Genomic DNA, 22,907 nt, shown 5'->3' on the forward strand with positions numbered 1-22,907 from the left:
TATGACAAATGTGTTTTCCTCACCAGACTTCCTCCTTTGTCAACTATTCATTAATAAGGAATTCCTTTTGTACGTAGCACTGACATATACCAAAATATAGCCGATGTATTTGTTTAATAGCTTTATTCTTTTTGCAGGTTTTATAATCGTATTTCATCAACTGGTACAATAAAACATAAAAAACGAAAAACAAGGATGGTTGAGATTGGTAAATCTATTCAGGTTTATCCTTAAGTTTTATGGTTAAATAATATAGGGTATTTGTTTAAGCAGGCTTCAATGTATATCCTGACCTCTAGCATTTCCAAACACAGCAGCTTATTGTTGTGTCCTTTAAATATGGGAAATAAGAATGTTTTTAGTTTGCTATTTAAAAAAAAAAAAGAATGCGTACTATGATATTACATGGCCCAGGAAATGTTCGCAGCGTGCTCCTTGGCTTTCATTCGTAGAACGGCAATACTGGAGGACCTCCTTTCAAATTCTGGCTTGGTTTCAAATGCGTGTCCGTTGGTAGCCCCAGAAAGTAAAGAGTCAGTGAAAAAGTTGTTGAGGGGTACATGGCTGAATTGGTTCTGGTGGTTTGAAAAGCCCGTGTAGCCAGAATCTGTCCGGGGTGAGTGAGAATAAGGTGTCATACAGGAGGAAGTGTCACGCGGTAGCATGCAGGAAGTGACCATTGAGCTGCTAGCTGCATTTCCTGCCCACAGATTGTTCTGAATCTGGAACATATAAAATAAGATTACATTTAGATTTTTTTTCATGTTTTTTTCCTCTTTCTTTGGTTTCCGTCACTAATTCTGATATATAATATTAGCAACTATCCTACTAGTTCTATACAATTTCAGTGAAAAATACAGTGAAGATATACCATGGGCAATGTATTAGATCATATGCCAGGGAACTAGGACTGCTGAACCCTTTCTCTGCTCTGCCACTTATTCACTTGGCACACTGAACTTAAATATAGCCATCTTCCCATGGAGATAAAGAACCCAATCTAATGCCCATTATAGTCAGTGGAAGCCTCCAAATGATTTCAGAAGAAAGGGGCTGTAGAAGTGAAAATATCATTGTCATAAAAAGCTTTGATAGTTGAAAATTTGCACTTTGTTTTATTATTATTACTTATTTGTATTACTGTAGACGGGACCCCGTGCTGCTAGTCACAGAACACAAAGCTCATAGAATCATAGAATCATAGAATATCAGGGTTGGAAGGGACCTCAGGAGGTCATCTAGTCCAACCCCCTGCTCAAAGCAGGACCAATCCCCAATCAAATCATCCCAGCCAAGGCTTTGTCAAGCCTGACCTTAAAAACTTCCAAGGAAGGAGATTCTACCACCTCCCTAGGTAACGCGTTCCAGTGTTTCACCACCCTCCTAGTGAAAAAGTTTTTCCTAATATCCAACCTAAACCTCCACCACTGCAACTTGAGACCATTACTCCTTGTCCTGTCCTCTTCTACCACTGAGAATAGTCTAGAACCATCTTCTCTGGAACCACCTCTCAGGTAGTTGAAAGCAGCTATCAAATCCCCCCTCATTCTTCTCTTCCGCAGACTAAACAATCCCAGTTCCCTCAGCCTCTCCTCATAAGTCATGTGTTCCAGACCCCTAATCATTTTTGTTGCCCTTTGCTGGACTCTCTCCAATTTATCCACATCCTTCTTGTAGCGTGGGGCCCAAAACTGGACACAGTACTCCAGATGAGGCCTCACCAATGTCGAATAGAGGGGAACGATCACGTCCCTCGATCTGCTCGCTATGCCCCTACTTATACATCCCAAAATGCCATTGGCCTTCTTGGCAACAAGGGCACACTGCTGACTCATATCCAGCTTCTCGTCCACTGTAACCCCTAGGTCCTTTTCCGCAGAACTGCTGCCTAGCCATTCGGTCCCTAGTCTGTAGCTGTGCATTGGGTTCTTCTGTCCTAAGTGCAGGACCCTGCACTTATCCTTATTGAACCTCATCAGGTTTCTTTTGGCCCAATCCTCCAATTTGTCTAGGTCCCTCTGTATCCTATCCCTACCCTCCAGCGTATCTACCACTCCTCCCAGTTTAGTATCATCCACAAATTTGCTCAAAGAGCTTACAATTTAAGTATAAGAGAAGTAACAACAGATGGATACAAACAGATGGGGGAGTACAAGGAAACAATGAGGCAATATTGATCATCATGGTACGTAGTGGTCTCAGCACACCAGTCACCTAATGTTGCAATGTTTTGCATATGCATCATGGCAAAGGAGAGTTTTTAAGTAAGCATTTGAAGGTAAAAATACCAAACTTTGAACTGAACGGATAATTTTCTCAAGCTACTAATGCTTGACTATAAAATATGAAATTTCAGCATCTTGGATAGCTTCGTATAGTCAGTTACTTTAAAACAAATGAATCCAGAAGATACAGACATGAGTCATAACACATTCATGGCTCTTTTCTAAAGTGGTTTCAAAGATGGTTTTTAGTTAAAACCGCCTTTTTCATGATGTTTTAAAACAAAATTACACCCATGAACCTTTTTTCCAGTTCTCTGCCTTAACTGGCTATACAGCGTGGCATTTTTGTTGGAAAACCTTGCATGACAGACTAGGAGACAAACTTTGTGGTTACAGGCAATGTCTGCTACGGATCTGGAGTAACCGCGTGTGTAGGGTTTGCTGTATTATGCCTTTTGTGTTTGGCAGTCACCTAAAGCCTAATTTTTTAAACATCAAGTACTACTGGTTTCTCCTGTCTTCGGTGTCTATATTTATATAATTTATGAATCTATATTTTTCATATATTTGTTATTTGTTAGATGGTGGTTTACAAGGATTTTCAAGGCTCAGCACAACTTCTGCTTCCATCTCAGATTGTGTATATTTTTACTCCCCTATCTGTGCACTTTGCTCCAACCAAGACTCACATCCAACCCTCCTTCTTTGTCTTCTCCCATTCTCTACTTGGCACCTCCCATCATGCGGCCACCTTATGCATGAATGGCCGACTTGATCTTACAATCCCCCTTTCTTCATACAAGTCTCTCCTTATACAGTTAGGGCTTGTCTACACAGAGCTTTAGTCCACAGCAGAGGGGTGTACATTTTAGTCCACACTAGCATGTCATGCACTAACAGGCTCAATGTGGACCCTGCTGATACACACTAAAAGTTCCCTAGTGAGTGTTAATGTAGTCCTGTTTCAAACGTTACTGAAAAAACAATAAATCCATGATAAAGACAACTTTCCCCTCTCATTCACGATAGGGAAACTGCTCTGCCAAGAACTATATCATGCTCTTTTCATTTTCTGTGGTTTTCCCCACACCTGAAAAAATGTGTTTGTTACATTTTCATGCTGACTTTAGATTGCAAACAAATTGGGATAGGGCCTGTATCTTTTTATGTGCCTGTTAAGTGCTTTACACACTTATGGTGCTATTTTGGAGTTTCACAAATTGCTCCATAGGTCACAAAGTGAGTTCCCATTATAAACCCAATTTTGCCCCCATTTTTTCCTGTCAAATTTGCCATCAGTTGGAAAAGGGGCTAATGAATTATGACACCCCACACAAAAAAAAAGTGGCACTCCCAAGTTAAAAAATGTTTCTGATGCTTTTTTTTCTCTACTCCTTCATAGCAAACACACACACACAAACCACCAACCAGAAGGACAGAGATAAATTATGGTTTACTAAACTCATCTAGTTGAGATCTAATGTGCAGATATAAAGATGAGGTAATTAAACTCATATTATAAAAGTTAATATTTTAAATAATATTGTTAGCATGGGTCTTCGGGAGCTGACAAACTCATTTTGGATCCTTGGCAGCTCCAGAGACAGTGCTAGGAGTAGAAAGAGGCAGCCATGGGGAAATGTTTCTTCCTGGGTGTCTTGCAGAACACTTAGCAAACAGGGGGCAAATAAATCACACCCATCCTGAGGCTCCTGCTCTCCCTAATCTCTCTCTCTCTCTCTCTCTCTCTCACACACACACACACACCCCTCCTAAAGATCTGCTCCTACATATCTCAGGTGGTCTGCTGGGAGAGAAGGGGGGAGGGCAAGAGATGGAGAGAGCAAAGTGTTGGGGGCAGGAGGGAGGGGATAGCATGGATAATTCCTCCTTCCTGTGGGTCTCCTGAGATTGACAGGAGGAAAGAGACCCAGTGACCCTTAGGAGGCTTGTCAGTCCCCATCCACTTCCTGCTTTTGGAGGATCCCGACCTCACAGAAACATCAGGCCCATAGGAGGCCCACCCCATCCCTACATGCGGCTTCTGATTCCCCAAAGGACCAGTTTGAGCCTGTTTTAACTTGTCATAGGCTGACAAGCCTAATTTTGCTCCTCAGAGATCAGGGAAGCCAATTTCAGCTACCCAGGGGCTAAGGAACCTGCTATGTCATGTGTGGGTCAGTGCCAAGGCTACTTAGGCTTATAGGAGGAGGCTGCCCACTAGTTATTCCTAAGGTTCATAGAGAGGGTCATGAGTATCCTTCTTAAGGCTCAAGAGATAGGGGTTCCTGAGGATCCTAAGGCCTGCAAAATGCAGGTCCTGATGCGGATACAAAGCCTTGCAGGGTGTGGGGTTGAGGAGGAAGAGACCATCAACAAGCCTCATGAGGCCTGTAGGGATGGAGGGTTGAATACGCCTCCAATAACTCTAGAGGAGGGTGAAGGTTGGAAAGGGCCCCAATGAGCCTTAAGGTTTACAGGATTTGTGAAGTCCCTTAGAGCCTTTTAAAACTCATAGAGACTGGAGGTACCAACAAACCTGCTAAGGCTTTTACAGATTTGGATGCCTAATAACCACCAAGGAGTCTCAGGGGATTTGAGCTTCCTGGATTTTCTTCATATAAATGTAAGGCTGCAAGGCACCTCAAGAGGTCATCTAGTCCTGCACTGAGTCATTAGGACCATTTAAACTTCAGCCATTCCTGACAGGTGTTTGTCCAACCTGTTCTTAAAAACCTTCAGTAACAGGGATTCCACAGCCTCCCTTTCAAGCCTATGTTATCCATCCAACAAACAGTTTTGTCTTTCTAGAGCTTGTGCTAACTCTGGCCTTCTTTATGATCATTCACATTCCACAGAAACAAATCTGCCTTACAAACTCCTGGTTAGACAATAACTTACTGACAGTAATTAATCATTCCCCATTCCTTTTGGGGGGCCCAATCCTCCAAGGTGCTCATGGTGTTCAGCTTCTCATATGCTCAGGCTCTATGACAACCAATGACCTAAGTGTCATTAGACACAGCACTCATGGGCCAGATCCTCTGCTAGTGTAAATTAGCATAGCTCCATTCAAAGCTTTGCCAGTTTATGCTAGCTGAGGATCTGTCTCACTGTGCCTACAATGGAGACAGAAAACTAATTATATACTAATGCTCTGTGTGGAATTGTATAGTCTACCTGCAAGTATGGTGGCTGTTCCAAACATAAGCCATGATACTTCTGAAAGCTCTTAGAAATAGTGCATGATCCCCAAAACTACAGTCTTATGAAGCTATTCTTGCAGTACTGTATTTCCAGTTTGAATGATATTCAAATGTAGAGGATTTCACAAGAAAGATGATTATGTGATATTTCCAGCCCATAAGTATCCAATCTGAATCTTGGAACCTTTTGAAATTTCCCCATTACTCCCATAGTTGACATACATTAGACAAAATCCCATTTTATCTGTCTTGCCCAATGTTCTTTAACAAAAATCAGGGCAAATTCTGCAATTCCATGGGCTGCCGAGGTATGATTACTGTAATAATTTTGCCTGAAAACTGTTTTAAATGGGTGAAACAGACAAGTGGGACTTTGTCCAATGGTATGTCTACTACTGTGATGATGGGTGGACTTCAGAAGCTTCAAAGGTTAAGTTTAGATGTTCCTATAAACCTGTGTGGTCTGGAAGTATCACAAGATCAGTACTTGTGAGATCTCTGCTACCTCTGTGTTTGTCATACTATAAATATAGTACCACAAGTTTTCATGATATTTTTATCCTAAACACACCCCTTTCAATTTGAGGTTGTACAGGTGTAAGTGAGGGAAGAAATCAGCCCATAATGCTGAAATAGATCTATGCTATGTCAAAAAAATGAACAAATGATTGATTCTTAAAGATTACAAAGTGGTCCCACAGATTCCTTCATTGGAGGAAGGAATCTTAACTAGTAGCCTGAATTTGAAAAGCCTAACAAGATCCTGGAAGATGTTTACAGCTTATCTCATGAGGCAGCTACACTTTTCAAGTGTATGTATCATGTTTGCTTTATCATCCTATTCCCCAGGTCTTTTTTCTGTTCCTTTATTATTGGACATGAAAATTATTCAGCCTTCATTTTAAGTGTGTGAATCATTTTTGATATCAGAGCTCCACTATTTAGCAAAAAGTTATTCCATAACTGTCTCAAAGTGAAATTCTAAGTGCAAAATATATCCCAGAATTAAATATAAACAGAGCAATACTTTACAATAAATAGAAATGATCAGTGCTTTTTCTATAGTGTACATTGCAGATGTAGACGGCAGGGAAAGGGGACATTGTGCACATGAATTTAAAGAAAATATTTTTCCTCTTAAAATCTTGTGTGATCTGTGTACTATATAAAAGGCAATTCAGGGAGGCTGTGAATAAGGCTATACATACTGTACATCTCTGGTTTCTGTTAACATCACAGACAGCTTCAGATTTGCTCTTGTGGTCACCATGAAATCACCAGAACTCTTGAATATATTTACCTACCATGTTTTATATATATTTATACACTGTCAGCTAGAAAAAAAGAATCAGATTTCATGGCTGTGACATCAACATCACTAGGAAAGTCGAGTTGTCCTCGTGCTTATGATGTCACTTCCTTAGAACAGACTTTCTGCCTGACAGAATTGAAGTATGAAGTTAACTAAAGTAATCGGTATTCTGATTGTCTTTCCATGTAAAAATTCCATACTTCTTTGGGTTCAAGTCACAGATCTTGTTGTGTAATAAACCTTGGATAAATCAACACGTTGTAGCTGAATCGCTCATCTTTAAAATCTACTACACTTTCCCTGTCTGGTCTATTCAGACTGTAAGATCTATGGGGAAGAAGGTCTTTGTCTCTTACTAATGTGTTGTTTTTTTTCAGTGCCTAGCACAATGGATCACTGAGATGCTAATTAATAAACAACAATAATAATATAGTAATGAGCCGGATCCTAGCCACTGGGTCTGTTACTTTTGTGCTGCTGAATGATGCAGGATAGTGGGGGATTCCCCCGATGTACAGGGAATGCCCATTTAGCAAAAAGTCAGGGTTGTTAGCTCTATACCACCTACTCTCCCTGTCCTTCTCCCTGGTAGAGATGATATTCCTGGACTGCCACTGCACCCTGGCAATCCCAGGCTGGCTAAAAGTTCCTATTGAACTGGTTTAGCCAGGTTAATTTACAACAGCTCTTGCTGCTCTAAACTAAACCACAGGTCAGTTCAGTCCCTGCTTAGGCCCAGGATCAAGGAGCAGAAAGGCAACTTCCCACCCCTTGGTCCTGTGTCTACCACAGCTTGGCCAGACTAAATTGGCACAGTGTTCAAAAGATCATCATGCTTTATTTCTTGTATAGTGTACATGTCAGATGTACTATAACCCACATAACTCTCTAAGCCAAAGAGTGAAAAGAAAGGCATGATTCACTGCTATGATATGGTCAAATCCATATTTCATACCCTTGGAGAGCACTATTAAAGGGGAAAATCCCACCTCACACCATTGAGTAATCTCTTGTAACTAAACTCTAGGTTCACTTTCACCCAAAAAATTTTAAGGGACTAAGGATTCAGCAAATAATGAGAGAGGAAATGTTGAGACACCAAGGACCAAGTATTTTGAAGTACTAATTGTGTAAGTGAGTATGGTGCTTTTGTGGGCTTGAAAAGAAAATTGTCATATGTTGTATGACCCCGTCTAGAACAGCACAGGAATGGGTTACCTAGGGAGGTTGTGGAATCTCCATCCTTAGAGGTTTTTAAGGCCCGGCTTGACAAAGCCTTGGCTGAGATGCTTTAGTTGGGGTTGGTCCTGCTTTGAGCAGGGGATTGGACTAGATGACCTCCTGAAGTCTCTTCCAACCCTAATATTCTGTGATTCTAATTGGCAGTGGTCAACAGAATTAGCACTAAATAAGTCAGTTAGTCAGCTACTGCGGTTATCTGCCAGTTATATTTAGCCTATAGTTAAAGTCATATAACGTGGTGTATAATATAGACTACATGAGGGATCTAATTTGAGCCAATAACTCTGATTATTGTTAATGGGAGTTATCCATTAGAATGGAATTGGAATTATGATTCACAGGCTTAATAAACAGCATGTTCATATTTATATAATTGCTTACACCCTTGAGTTGCTAAATAGAATATGTGACCTTAAGGTTTTCCATTGCTGACTAGGTAGTCATAGGATAAATAAGTACACATCACCTTGCTTAGTCTGTCTGAGTGTGTTTGCCAGCCCAACGTAGGGGATGAGCCCTTGTACTTCTTCCCATCTCTATTTTTAAGAGGTTGCCATCTACTCTCCCCACGTTCTCTCTTTTGCACCCCCACAGCTTCTTACTTCTTTCGAAGCCCCAGCTCTCCTTTTGGGATTCCCACTTGCAGTGGGTTGGAATTTCCCTGAAAATCAGGTGCAGCCAGTGCCTCAGACATGCCTCCATTTCCAACTCCAGCTGCATTTCAAAGGAGATTCTGTGGCTCCGGAGAAAAGGAACCCCAGAGTCTCTGTGACAAAAGGGAAGTCAACTTAGAAAAAGCAACAAGAATCCAGCAGAGGTAACAGTGCAGCAACTACAAAGAACAAACAAATAGGGAAGTAGGAGTGTGGTAGTGAGAGAGATTGGTTGGGAGGAAGATATCCCTCTCACACTCTCTGTGTTTTTAAAGGATGTGATTGAATACAATTATTTATTTATTGGCCTTCTTGCGTTTATAGAGATAATACATATGGATTATATTTAAGGTATACAGTGTAAAACTACTAAGAAGATGCAACCTTGTCCCAGACTTGGTCCATTTATAACCTAGTACCTGAGCACAAAGACCACTGAAGTTTAACGCAGACTGTGGCACTAGCCTCGCCAAAGGACATGGAGCAATGTCTCCCACTTCACACCACCCTCCAAAACTGGCTCAATGTAGTGGGGTGTAAAACACATGCTGTATTTTGGACATGGGGTAGCAGGGCTGTGCGCCCTCAGAGCCCTGAAGTTATTCTTCCTGCCTCTAGCACAATGTTTCCAAGGACTGACTTCATCCTCTTCTCCCTATCACAGAGCTGTGCCTTAAAGGCAAATCTGTACCATCATTTCCAGTGTCAGACTGTTACTGAGGTCACTTTTTCAACACAAGGGACAGCATTTTTAGCCTCTCAGACTCTAGCCTATGGTATATTTTTATTACTACTCTTTACAAATGATCTGAGCCCTAATGTGCTGCATAAGTTAATCAGCTAATGAGGCCAAAAGCTGCAACTAGAGCAGATCATAAAACAACATATGCATTGGTTTTTCCATCAAAAATCAAATTTTCAACACAAAAACAAAATTTTCAAAAATTCAAAATTTGGAAAATTTCAACTCGTCCTACAGCTGACTTTAAAAAACCTGATGATTTGCAGGGTGTTGGGGGAGGTAATTATAACATCTACTTTTTGGAAAAATTCAACAAACTCTACTTTTTACTATTTTACCTTAATTTTTCCATGACTATTTTGTCATACAACATGCTTGACAACAAGCCTGAAAAACAGCTGAATGGCAAGGAGTTGTGTCCCAAATGCTACTTTAAGTGCCCACACCTGTATGCTGGTTGCTCCCATTACAGTCAATGGGAGATCTGTGTGTGCAGACACAAGAGAAGAATTTGAATGGCATTGGGGCTTCCAGATATTTTTTCAACCTGCAGAGCAATCATTTTGCACCACAACTTGTGTCAACAGTCAACATACTGCAAAATAGATTAGACTGAATTAGACAGAACAAATAATTATGGTTTATAAAAATATCAAAAGTACATTGTCTATTACTATGTTAAAGATTAAGAAGAGTAACTTACTAACATGGTTGGGCTGAAAAGATTCTTTATTCACTTAGGAAGAAATACTTTACATAGTTCACACAAGGCTCCGAATGCATCAAAAACATCATACTCTTACTGTGAGGGTGAGGTAAGGTAGGCAGTTGAAAAGCAAATCAGGGGGTCTCCACACCCTCTGTTTTGCTCCAGCAGCATGCTATTAAGTATCTTTCTTTGCTGGAATTCAGGTGGGATGTGTGTGTTTGGAATAGAACCCATAGATGAGTTCAGATCAGAGATATGCAGGCTGCAAATCATATAATGCAGAGCAAAGAACCACATCACCTGCTGATCCTCATGCCACACAGCAATCAGTGCAACAGACTGCCCCAGTGTCCCTATATTCCTTCCTCCCCAGTCCCCATGTACTTTTCACAGGCAAAATCAAAGGTTGGTAAATGCCCATCAATGTAAGTAAGGAATTCACAACTTTATCACCCAATCTTATTATCTGTGTTCCCCCCACTCCCAAGATAACCGGCTTATCTGCATGCATGGCAGAGCATGCCTTGATCTTTAGAGATGTCAGTGTCAGAATAACAGTGCTTGAGAGGGTTCATTTAGGGAAAATGAAACGGCTGATCGGTTTACTTTGTATCATTATTTATTGTTCCAGTTGTGGTACCACTAGGATTGCTGTAATAATGGTACTCACTCTACTGAATGGCACTGTGATTGCAGCCTCTACTCAATTACATTAATGTCATTTAGATCTTGTCTACACTTAATGCTACAGTGGCACACTGCATTATTGCTCCAGCTGCGCCACTATAGGGCTTCAGTGTAGACACTACCTACGCCAATGGGAGGGGTTTTCCCATGGGCTTAGGTCATCCATCTCCCTGAGAGGCATTAGTTAGGTTAACAGAAGAATTTTTCTGTCAACCTAGTGCAGTTTACACGGGAACCTAGGTTAGCTTAGCTACGCCAATCAGGGGTGTGGTAGTTATGCCGACTTAATTTTCTAGTGTAGACCAGGCCTTATTAACAGTATCAAGGGCAGGCAAGCAGATCACAAATTTAAATCCTGACCAATCTCTAACATAACAGCAGCGTATATCTCTCTTGCATATTATGTCTGTCTAGCCACTAATATAACTCCGTCACCATAGTGCCGGAATGTCTCCCAACCATTTAAAAATAGAAATAACAATAGCAATTTCTCTCTTTCCTCCTTATCTGCGGAAGAAATAGCTTGAGTAGTTTATACAGAATGTTGTATGTGTTGTGTGTGTGTGTGAAGCACTTATGAGGGGAAAGAAGCCAATGAAAAGGTTTGAATGCAATGATTGAAGCACTTAGGAAGGGAAAGAAGCCAAATGGAAAGGTTTGAATGCAACGATTGAAGCACTTATGAAGGGAAAGAAGCCAAATGAAAAGGTTTGAATGTAATGATTCCAGTGGCTATTATGTCTTCTGGTAGAAAGGTTTCATAGGCCAAGTCTATACTACAGCCCCCACAGTAGCACAGTTATGCTTCCATAGCCTATAGTGTGGATGCTTCCTCCATCAACGGAAGGATTTTTTCCATTGCTGTAGGTAATCCTCCTCTTCGAGAGGCAGTAGCTAGTTCAACAGAAGGAGTCTTCTGGCAACCTAGCCACATCTACATGAGTGATTACATCAACCTAACTACAACGCTCAAGGTGCAAAATTTTTCACAGCCCAGAGCAACGTAGTTAAATCAACCTAAGTTTTAGGTGTAGACCAGGCCATAGCCTCAGGCCTTGTCTACATGAGCACATTGCACCAGTTTAACTAAAGGAGCAATTTTAAATTGACTTAGGTCATGTCTATTCACACAGCATTGCAGCGCCACAGAGGCACAGCTGTACCAGTACAGCTGTGCTGCTGTAGCGCATCTGGTGAAGATTGTCCATGCCAACAGGACACAGAAGAGAGCTGTCCTGTCAGCACAAAAAACCACAAGCAGCATAAGACAGGACAAGCTCTCCCACCGACATAGCGCTGTGCACACAAACACTTATGCTGGTATAATTTATGTCAGTTGGGGGATGGCGTATTCACACCCCCAAGTGATATCAGTTTGCCAACATAGGCTGTAGCGTAGACACAGACTTAGTTAAACCAGTGCAGAAACTGTGGGGACTCTCATATTTCAGTTTAAACCAGTCTTATTTCAGTCAGTTTAAGTTGATTAGGAGACAGTTAAAGATAAACTGAAAACTACCACTTTTAAACCTAAACAAGAGAGCCCATCTGAGTTTAAAAATCAGTTTAAAATCAGACCTGTACAGCTTTCTCTTGTAGGCAGGCCTTCTTCCATATACATATATATGTGGGTGTGCTTATGAGTGGATGTGTATATGTAGGTATGCAAAGAATACATATAGCAGTAAGGTAGCAATACTGACTTAATATTCTGCTATCAGGGTTTCTAATATAAACCTCTATTTTTAGGAGTTTATAACACAACCCAGTGATAAAAATTTCCTCCAGGCCGAAACTTGGCAGACATGACCTAAGCCTGGGAAAGAATTTTTCACAAGATTCATGAAAAAAACAATAATCAAGTCAGTCATTTTGGACCAGTAAGAAAGTATACAACAGACATTTTCACTGGCTTCGTGTTTTTCTTTTGGCATTCTCCTACAACTCAAAAGAGCTTCACTTAAATACTAGCAATAACTGCCAAACAATTATCACATAATGTGGAATAACATTATCTATATTTAACAATATTTTAAATAACCAAACTATGGTTATTTTTAAAATATACACGTTTTGCACACACATTTTAAGATGCTTACTGAGCATCCCAGAGAGGTGTATGCATAGTTCTGAGGTCTGGTATTAATGGAAGTCTGCTGGTCAGGAAAGATTGCAAATGAGATTGTGCTAAAGAAACTGTGCTTTAGGGAGCTGACATGGTGTAGAGGATAGGGCACGGGACTGAGGTTCTGAAGATATGGATGCTAATCCCAGCCTTGCCACTCACCTCCTGTGTGATCTTGGGCAAATCGCTTCACATCTCTGTGCTTCAGTTTCCCCTCCTCACTCATTGTCCCTCTTGTCTACTTAGACTGTAAACTCTTAGGGGCAAGAACTATCTCATACGTGTATATACAACGCCTCACATTCTAATATACTGGGGCCCTGATGTCAGTTGGGGCCTCTATATGCTACTGTACTACGAAATAATGCTCATGCTCTGGAAGACCCATTTCCTAACATAAATGCATGCAGGTCTGTCTAAGTCAGTGTAAACTGATGAGCTGACAAAGATTCAGCAGTCCTGGTAGCACAAGAACATGTTGACATTGAGGGAAGGGGGCAGGTGTGGCTCAGGATGTCCAGAAAAGCTTTTTTTTTTTTTTTTAATATTGTGAAGTGGAAATTAGGAGGGAGACATGAAGAAGAGTGAGTACAAATAGAGGTGTCCCAAGCCCAAAAGAAAGGGGGCAAAGAGCAAACAGAGGAATGGGACAGGGGATAAACAGCAAGGAGGACGGGAACAGTATGAGAGGGAAAGAGAAGAGAAATAAATGGAGGGAGTCTATAACAGGTGAGAAGGGTTTCGTCATCTTTTCCCCCTCCTCTGCTTCCCCCCAGTCTGACCCTGAAATTACTTAATCATAAACTGTGTGCCTGTGAGCAGTCTCACTGACTTCAGTGGGACTGCTCATGCGAGTATACACTAATGTACACGCTTAAATGGCTGCAGATTCGGGGCCAAACTGCCTAGTGATCATGTAACGAAAGGTCTCCTGTTAACAAAACAGAGTGACAACTGCAATTCTGAATTTCCTGACTTCATTGTTAATGCTGTTTGATGTTCTTTTTTAATGAATATATAGTATACAATGTGTAGGGGTGTTTGTATGTTTATAGTATATGTAGGGATGTTTGTATGCATATATATAAGAAGTGAAATCTTGGCCCTATTAAATACAGTGGCCCAACACCCATTGATATCTAAGTGTGACTAGGATTTCATCCACGGGTGCATGTGCATACACCCTATGTATCATATACATGCAGGGAAAAAAAAGAAAATGCACAAACCAAAGTTATTGCCCACCATTTAAGAACAAATCAGCCTCCATAACTTACGGAAAATCAGCCATAATAGAAATGCAACATCTTATAAAAAGCCTTTTCTCATGTAAAAAAGAAAAGTTGTAAATGTATTGTGAAAGCTAATTATTCGGTATAAACAGTTGAGGTGTTGGTCATAATGGCAGCTCTGTTAGTTACAACGTTTTTTTGGCATTTATAAACAGCATAAAAAACAAAGTACGGTCCGGGGAAATGAAAATATACAGTAACTGGTTGGGGGGGGAGGGGGACGACAAAGTAAAAGAAAACAGATGTCTTGGCTGAGACTGATGGTTTCATGGCAATCTTGCTCAAGAAGGGTTAAGGCTCACCAAACAACGTCCAAAAGATATTGTCTTATTATGCTATATACAGTGTTATATTTATTTGACTAGTTAACAAAGGTAAAGAAACTGAAAAGTGAAAGAGTGCAGGAATCACAGTGCAAATGTAGTGCTCTTGCTAGCTATTTTGTTTCTAGGTCTTTGCATGTATGAAGTCATACAGAAATGATATTTAAAATGAAGAATGTTAAAAGAAAATCAAATCAGTAGAGTCAGAAATAAAATCAACATGGATTTGAATGTCTTAGTGAAGGGTAATGATGATTATTTTAATTATGCTACAATTGTACTATCTTTTGAGCACCCTTACATGTAAGCATTGGCATGAGTGAGGAACAAAGGTGTTGTTTACTGTACCTGTGGGTAGCTGTCAGTCCGTGGTAGAACAGATATATCATAGGTGGCAGCAAAATGGCTTTTAGCTTGCTGGATCTGGCCATAGCGTTCCCTTTTTCTCCATTTGGCTCTTCGATTTTGGAACCAAACCTACACCATGAAAGCAAATAACAATCACAAGAAGCTATTGAAAAGCCTTTCCTGAAACTGGAAGGCAACTTCCAAAATTGCCATGTTTCTCTGAAAGGAGACTTCTCTCATTGAAAAGAGGAAGCTCACTGCCCCCTCTCACCCCAGACCCTTTCGATATAAGGTCTATTGAAGTGAATTCTGGCTCTTTGAGGTGTGTTTACAAGAAATCTATTTTTCCCCTACTGACTGAAGGAAAGAGACAGAGAATGATCAGCACATAAGGTAACATGATGTTCTATATCCCAATTCTTTTGGGCAGCCCACTCAGGTAACAGGAAGTCACACCTAAAAAGTCCCTTCTCTTATTATTAATTTCATACAGTCAATAGATTGTTATGATTGGCTAAACTCTTTATGTTAAGAGGTGGTATATAAACTTTGCTGGAGCAATAAGAAAATGGTGGGGGAAGCTGTCTAACAGCATCCGTGAGCTCTACTGTATAATGGAGAGGATCTTGAAGGAAGGGACACAACCAGTTAAGGCTGGGAAACAATAAACAGTTATGGGACAAAGGTTGTTCTTTATGATAGGATCCAGTGGATGGTCTTGGCAGCATGCATGAAACAGCTCAGTGAAAAGAAATATTATTTGTACTGGGAGATGGGTCCTGTTTGGAACACTGGAGGTCTGGGAAGGAAAGGAATTTCATTTCTAGGTTCACTTAGGGTCTGATCTAATGCCCACTGAAGTCAATAGAAAGATGAACTTAAATGGCCCTTGGATTGGGCCCTTAGTTATTAAGGCATTAATGTATCTAACTCCCTGAGTATTTCTATTGTACTCAGCACAGTATTGTCTAAGAGACTAATATGAGTCCACCATGTTGTAACTTGTTACTGGCGTCTAAAGATGGGGCTCCACCTTGTGATGTATAGTTAAAGCTTCACTCTATTATGGAAGTTTAGTTTGAAATGCCTAGAAGAATTTATATGCCTCCTTTGTAGCCTGCTACAAGTTGAACCAAAACTACTATATTGAGGGTTCTGTTGTGCAATCCAGACTCATGATGGTGAACACTTGCTCATGAAAGTCATCCCACAGAATCAAAGGGACTGTTCATGTGAAAGTGTTCATCAGCAGAAGTAAGGGTTGCCCAGTCAAGCCCTTATTGTTCTGCTATGGGTAAATTCATTTTGATACTTGTTAATAAAGTTACCATGTTAGTAAAACTAATATTACTCATTGTATTGAGGATCCCCAGTCACAGACAATGACCTCATTGTGCTACGCACTGTACAAACAGAGAACAAAAAGATGGTACCTGCCCATATACCGAGGGATGCTTCATTTTACTGGATTATTTTAAATATTTAAAATAAAGTTATATGGTATTAGACTCTAGAATAGGGCATGTAGCTCTCTTTAGGCTGTGCAGAAAGTCTCATGATGAGGAAATAATGTAAAGACTCATCTGTCATTAAAATGTAACATCAAAATGAGAGTTACTTGAAAAAGTTTCTTGTTGGTTTTAGTGTTTTTAACTCTTAGGGATTTTTGCCCTGGTTCTCCAGGACTCTAACACTCCCTTGATATTGTCCAAGCAGCAGGGGCATATTATCGGTCAGTTTAATTTCTAACTACATACTGCAAATTTAATATGGCAGTTTTGAAAAATGTACCCAGAAATCAAAACAAGGCACAGAATATCTGTTGAGCATATTCTCTATGAACCTTGTTGGTAAATTTGTATTATCTATCATGCCTGGGGCTCAGCAAAATATATATATATAGTATTTTTTTCCTGCTGTCTCCACAGGAGGCACCAGGAACATGCAAAGGGAATTTAGTAATGAGGCTCTTTCATTGAAAAAAGACCTTGACAATCTCCTTAAAATGGGTGCCAATTACTGCACTGACATGCAGCAGGAAAGAGAACAACTTAGATAAATTAGGTTCAGGTTGGCTCTCTCTGCATGTACGCAGGACACAAATTAAACTGGATCTTGATGAAATGGCGGTGAAGGGAAATGTGGGTAGCGTATCCAGCTGATCATTCCGCTAAAGTAAATAAAACAATTTGTTTGAATTTATAGTAACTAAATAGAAAAAAAAGCACACTTTTTTTTCTTTGACAATCCCCCAAAATGTTTCTGTTTACATCACTTTACTAGAAACTGACTCTTGGCAAAGATAAAGTAACCATTTGCCTACACAAAGTAATGCAAAACTGCTGCTTGTTATCCTTACATTGCCAGATGCTTGCCCCTAATGATGCAAGGCCTTTTAAATTGCTTAATCCCATGATGGAATACTGTTGCTACTCAGGATCAACATGATCACATTTTCTTTTCATATTCCTTTCTTATTTAGCTTCTCAGAAATGCAGATATTGGTCATTTTCTAAGTGAGGGGAAATTATTTGTAAACAAAATAGAAAACAAATATTATCAGAGAGCTTATTATTCAGATATACTGTGCTTTGTGCTTTTAATTCTTCAGTTGTGCTACTTTTAATTCAAGATGCTTATGTAACTGTGAAAACAATATGTGAAAAAAATATGTGAAAAAAAACTGTGAAAAAAACCAATCAATTTGGACCCTATTATTCCATCCGAATTCACACTAAGGAGAACTTTATTCTGTGAAGAGGCTCAGTGGCCCCACAATTATGTAACTGAAATAATATAAAGCCACAGTGGTCTTAATGGCATATATGTGTTTGTTTGAAATCTAAGCAGAGATCTGTTGCAGAGATCTGTAACCAGAAGTCACATGCAAAAAGCTCTCTAAATTTAAAAAGAAGACTGAGTCTCCAGGGTTTATTAAAGAGTTAAAAGTCACTGGGCTAAATTCTCTTCACTTCAGTGACATTGCGTGGGTGCAAATGGAGCGAATATCTGGACCCCGTTTTCAGATGACGACAATGCTTATGCCACTCAGTTGAATACAGACAGGCAAAGACCATTTATTTTATAAAAGTTAAGTAATTTAAATAGTTTATAAAAGTGATCTTTGTTTAATTTTCAGTCATGTGCATGTGAATTGGCTTTTATTTCTTTATAAATGACAGGTTGTGAAGTTGTTAACACGTCAAGTTAAAGTTACTCAAAAAAGTTACTCCTGTTCTGGGAGATTCAACAGGCCTGATATTCCCTAAATTGTAAAAAAACAACAACCAGGGAATATCAATGAAACCAGTAAGATCTCTAAAAACAGAATGAACTTTTAAAATGCAACCACTGTATATATTTGACTGTTAAACCCATCCTTTGAAAGTAAGATTCAAAAGATCTCAGATGTTTTGTCAGCCTTTCTGCATATTTAACACCTTTTTTCATCATTGTACATGTACACATACAGATATTATACAGATGTATTAAATCAGTTATGTGTGTGACTAAGATATATGCATGTAATGCTAGCTAATTAACTGTTCAACAGTAAATGTACCCAAGAAATTAAAATAATCTTGAAAATAGATCATACAATAAGTGAAAGAAACTAGGTCTCAATCCTGAAAGGTATTGAGCAGCCTCAACTCCCAGTGATATTAATGGACCAAGCCCTTACTGTCTATATATATATTGTTTCAGTGTTTACTCTTTGAAAAAAAAAATATAAGGAATTTGATTACTTTAAATCTGTAATTTGTGTTCAATAATAGAGTTAGAGTCCACTGCAGTCCAATTTGGTATGATGATACTGCCAAATTATTATACCTTTTGTATACACTGTTGGGAACTTTTACATATTAATACCAGATTCATGTGCTACCTGAAATTTTGACAGAGAAGCAAGGTTATCAGAGATCAAAACTCCATATTTCTTTCTATTTTTCCTCCTATATGCAAGTTTCCCAGACAGTGAAACTTAAATATTAACAAGTTATTTTCCCTATGTACTGACCTGGCTCCTCTTTATAGAAAAACATGACAAAACATATTCTGTTTGATACACAAAATTACGGACTTTTGTACAAGCCCTAATGTGCTGTTGATCAGTTTTCAGAATGTTTAAATCATCCTGTGTAATGTCTAAATTAGGTACCTACCTGGACTCTGGCCTCAGTGAGCTCTGTTCTCAGAGCTAGCTGTTCTCTTACATATACATCAGGATAATGTGTTTTCTGGAACACTTTCTCCAGTTCCTCCAGCTGTAAACTGGTAAAGGTAGTTCTGTGTCTCCTCTTCTTACTGCTGGAGACATTGCTGTCACACTTATCTCCCAGTTCATCCAGTTCTCCCTTCTCCTGCATCCCTTTCACTGGAGACATCCTAAGACTGTTGCAATTGTCCATGGGCCTATTCAGCTCTGTGTGAAGAGGCTGTCCTTCTACTTTAGTAATCCCATAGTTCACTGTACACAGGGGGGAAATAAGCAGTTAAAAGGTCTTTTAGATCTGAGGATTTTTAGAAAACTTTCATACGGAAGTTGATTATATGCAATGATGTGTTGGAATGTGTGATACAATTGGCAAGAAATCCTGTAATTTTTAAAAACAAATGTGATGCCATTATTGATACCTATAGAATTTTCGCAAAGGTATGTTATGTAAAAATATTCTTTGAACTCTTTTGGTGTGAAGATAAAAAATTCTGCATAAGTAAATTACCTATTTCTTATATGTTGCAAATAAAATACATAATAGGCAGTATATGAAATCTGATTAAAATAGAGTTGCATAGCCACAGAATTCTAGTGTGAACTAGATTTTTACTTAAAATAAATGGCACAAAAGCTGCTGAAAAATGTGATTTTAAACTAAGATGGCAGTTAAACTAACCCCAACATATTTCTATTAAAAAAAATCAAAATAATTATATAGAATAAATTAAATATTTGTAAATTAACTAATCAAGAACCACCCAGTTGAATAAAACTAAAATATGACATTGTGCACAAACCCAACAGATTTTTAAATACTCTTGGATTTGTGAAGTGGAATTGTTTCCAGTTAAGGTTGTTATGATTACAAAATATAGAGGGGTTCTGCAAAATGTTAATAAGTTAAAAGAAATTATTTCATATATTTTGTATTAGTATTTCAGGAACTATTTATCTTTAGGTAAACACTAAATGACAGCAATAAATATTAAAATAATTTTCTTTAGTTTCTACATAAGAAATAAAAAACATTTGATATTTTTGCTAAACATGTCACATTGCATGGATAACTCATGCAACATGTTATGAGAGTTGAAAGATCCTTTTTTTGCTCTCACAGACAGGAAGGAAAATTGAAACATCTACTGCAGTAAAACTTTATAAAGGATGGCATCAGGCATATGATTTGGAGCTTGTTTTGAGGTTCTCTGCCATGCTCCATAATTTCATTCAGAACCATTGATGCCTCTCTGTTCATTCAGGGTGATTTTAACCAAACATAATTTTTTAGATACCTGACTCCAATACACAGATTAATAATGCCATAAAACACTAAACATAAATTAAGCAAGCTAATTAAAAACAATCACACTCAGTAAATCAATATGCTGTAGCTTTCCTAAGCCGCACTTGTTCTTGATACTTTTAAGAGCAAAAGATTGCCATTGGTCCCTTTAAGATTTCTCACATAAAAAGAATTGTCTCAAAAATCTTTCAATACCTATACGAAGTACAGCAAACTTGATATATTATTAATCCTAGTATTGTACTTAGCTGATTTGTAGCCATACCTAGGAACTTTCTACTAGACCAAGCTTTTTTCTTTTAGTGTTATTTTTATAAACGCTGAACTACATAGAGAGAAAATATTGAATTAAAATGTCAAAATTGTAAACTGTTCATTAAAAAATAAAAATAAAGTGTACCATGTTTTCTTTTGCCTAGATTACAGAAATTAATTTATTTAGTCAGAATGATCAAAAAATATGTGTTATAATTTATGATCTGCAATATAAACATTACAGTTATAAGTGAGTTGCCCTAAAGTAGTATTAGCCCAAATAATTATTTGAAAGAAATGTGAAAAATGTTATTCAGTTTCAGCTTTTGAAATAAAGTACAAATGGTATATATTTTAAATGACCAGTCTGAAATAAAACATTGAAAATGTTCACAATAAAAATATTACATAGAACATAATAATTAACTGTAACCCAAATACATTTTATGTAACGTTTGGGAAGTGAAGTAATTATTTCCACAGCCTGAATAAAATATTATAAAAGTACATATACTTTAATCATTTTGGTACTTAACATTTGCAGTAAGGTGTTTGGCAGATTTGAAACCTCGTTAAAATAAATGGGTTTGTTATAAATATCTCACATGTATTGGTTTGTTGTTTTAAAAGAACCCGCGCTTGCAGGTTATGTGCTATGTACAAACGAGACACAAAAATCCTCTTGGAATTGCAAAAGTGCTTTAACTGTCTTGAAATGAAATGATGGGCTTTGTATTCGGTCGGTTACAAGATAGAAAAGATAGATGGTTTGTTTTGATAACACTTTGACTTTGCAGGGCTTTTGTATTCGGAGCTGAATACTTTTCAAACAGCACCACTAAGAAACGTCCCTGTAGTAGCTTGAAATCTATAGTGGGTCTTTTTTGGATATTAAAAGTCAGTGTAACAGACTGTATAGCAAGCCAGATCTGAGTCACTTGAGCATTTGTTGCTAGGTTAAGAATGCTTCTAGACTCTGCACCAGATGTTATTGCAAGTTTAGCTATTTCGTCTCTTTTGTATATTAGATAGTCTAATCTAAAAGGCAGAATGACCAGACATGCTTTAAGCTAAAAGATGGACTGACCGTACAAACCTACGCAGCGCCTGCCTATATAGCACGCAGCTATATATGATCCTTACATTCTATCTTGAACTATATATAAAAGAGAATGAATCTGTGTGCACTGTACACATTACATATCAATCAACATACAGATATTTTCTATGATAAAATCTGCGAATTTAGCTGCATCCTGTAACGAAGAGAACTGTTTAAAAATGTTCAACTTCTAGGTTTGGCTGGACTGGGTTTTGGCTAGAAATCCGTCAGGGGGTTCTGTGGAACTGTCTGAATGGGGGAAGGAAGGGGAAAGTCGGCGCTGTTTACTGCAATTCGGATTGGGATTCTAGTTGAATGTTTTGAGTTTAGGCTGTGTCTTCCGGAAACATTTAAACTATGGGGCGGTAGAACCCAAAGAGAAAGCTGAGCATGTGTGCTGCCGGAAAGGGAGCCTGAAGCCAAACGAAGGGGGCTCTCTACTATCTTTACTTAAAAGATCACTTTAAAAGCGGGCGACCGACCCTCCACCGGAACGTGCTCCGGATCCACCGCACTTTAGTGGCTAAGTGCACCAGTTAAAGCTTCCTCTATTGTCCTCGGATACAAGGAGCGAACCTGGGAGGGGAGACGCGCCGATCCCCCTGCTCTGCGGGCTAAGAATAGTACCAAATAATCCTACGGGGAGACTCACCATTATTGTCCTGGCAGGGCGAGGTCCTCTCGAGCCTCACATGATGCTCAGCCCTTTGCAGAGGGTTGAAGGCCTGCACGCATTTGCTGGCTGAAGTTTTGCTGTAAAAGGACTCATTGTCCAAAGTTTCCATAACGTGCTCCAAAGTGCCTCCTGCTCCCATGTAAAAGTCACTGTTCTTACTCGGCTGGCTCTTCAGGGCAAACTTCTCGCTCAGAAAATCCATAATCATCTAAAGCTGCTTGGAAGCCTCTTCCCTAGACAGAGGCTGGCCTGTGAGCTGGGGTGGGGGGAGGGAGGGGAGGGAGGGAGACCTCCGGAGCTCAGGGAGCTGCTTTGCCTCCGAGCCTTTGATTTGTCTTGTCTTGAAAGGGGGGACCCGAAATTGCTCTTATATCTTGAAGCTCAGCAGGGCTCCTTGCGCAACCTCCCATTGCTAATGAATATGAAAATAGGCAACCAGTGTAACTCCACCCCAGATCCCTCTCGACCTAATCCCAACACTGGAGGGA

General features: G+C 39.2%; 1 protein-coding gene across 1 annotated transcript; it reads right to left on the reverse strand.

The window, feature by feature from the left end:
- Positions 1 to 135: 135 nt before the first annotated feature.
- On the reverse strand, positions 136 to 22,655 carry ALX1 (ALX homeobox 1). Its single transcript, XM_074951253.1, has 4 exons — positions 22,396 to 22,655; positions 19,028 to 19,332; positions 14,865 to 14,993; positions 136 to 722 (listed from the first exon to the last, which is right to left on the reverse strand). Exons 1-4 carry the CDS (start codon positions 22,625 to 22,627, stop codon positions 402 to 404), a joined length of 987 nt encoding a protein of 328 aa, XP_074807354.1. The 5' UTR covers positions 22,628 to 22,655; the 3' UTR covers positions 136 to 401.
- Between the last annotated feature and the right edge of the window lie 252 nt (positions 22,656 to 22,907).

This window comes from Natator depressus, chromosome 1 (assembly GCF_965152275.1).
Source record: "Natator depressus isolate rNatDep1 chromosome 1, rNatDep2.hap1, whole genome shotgun sequence".
NCBI classification, from domain to species: domain Eukaryota; kingdom Metazoa; phylum Chordata; order Testudines; family Cheloniidae; genus Natator; species Natator depressus.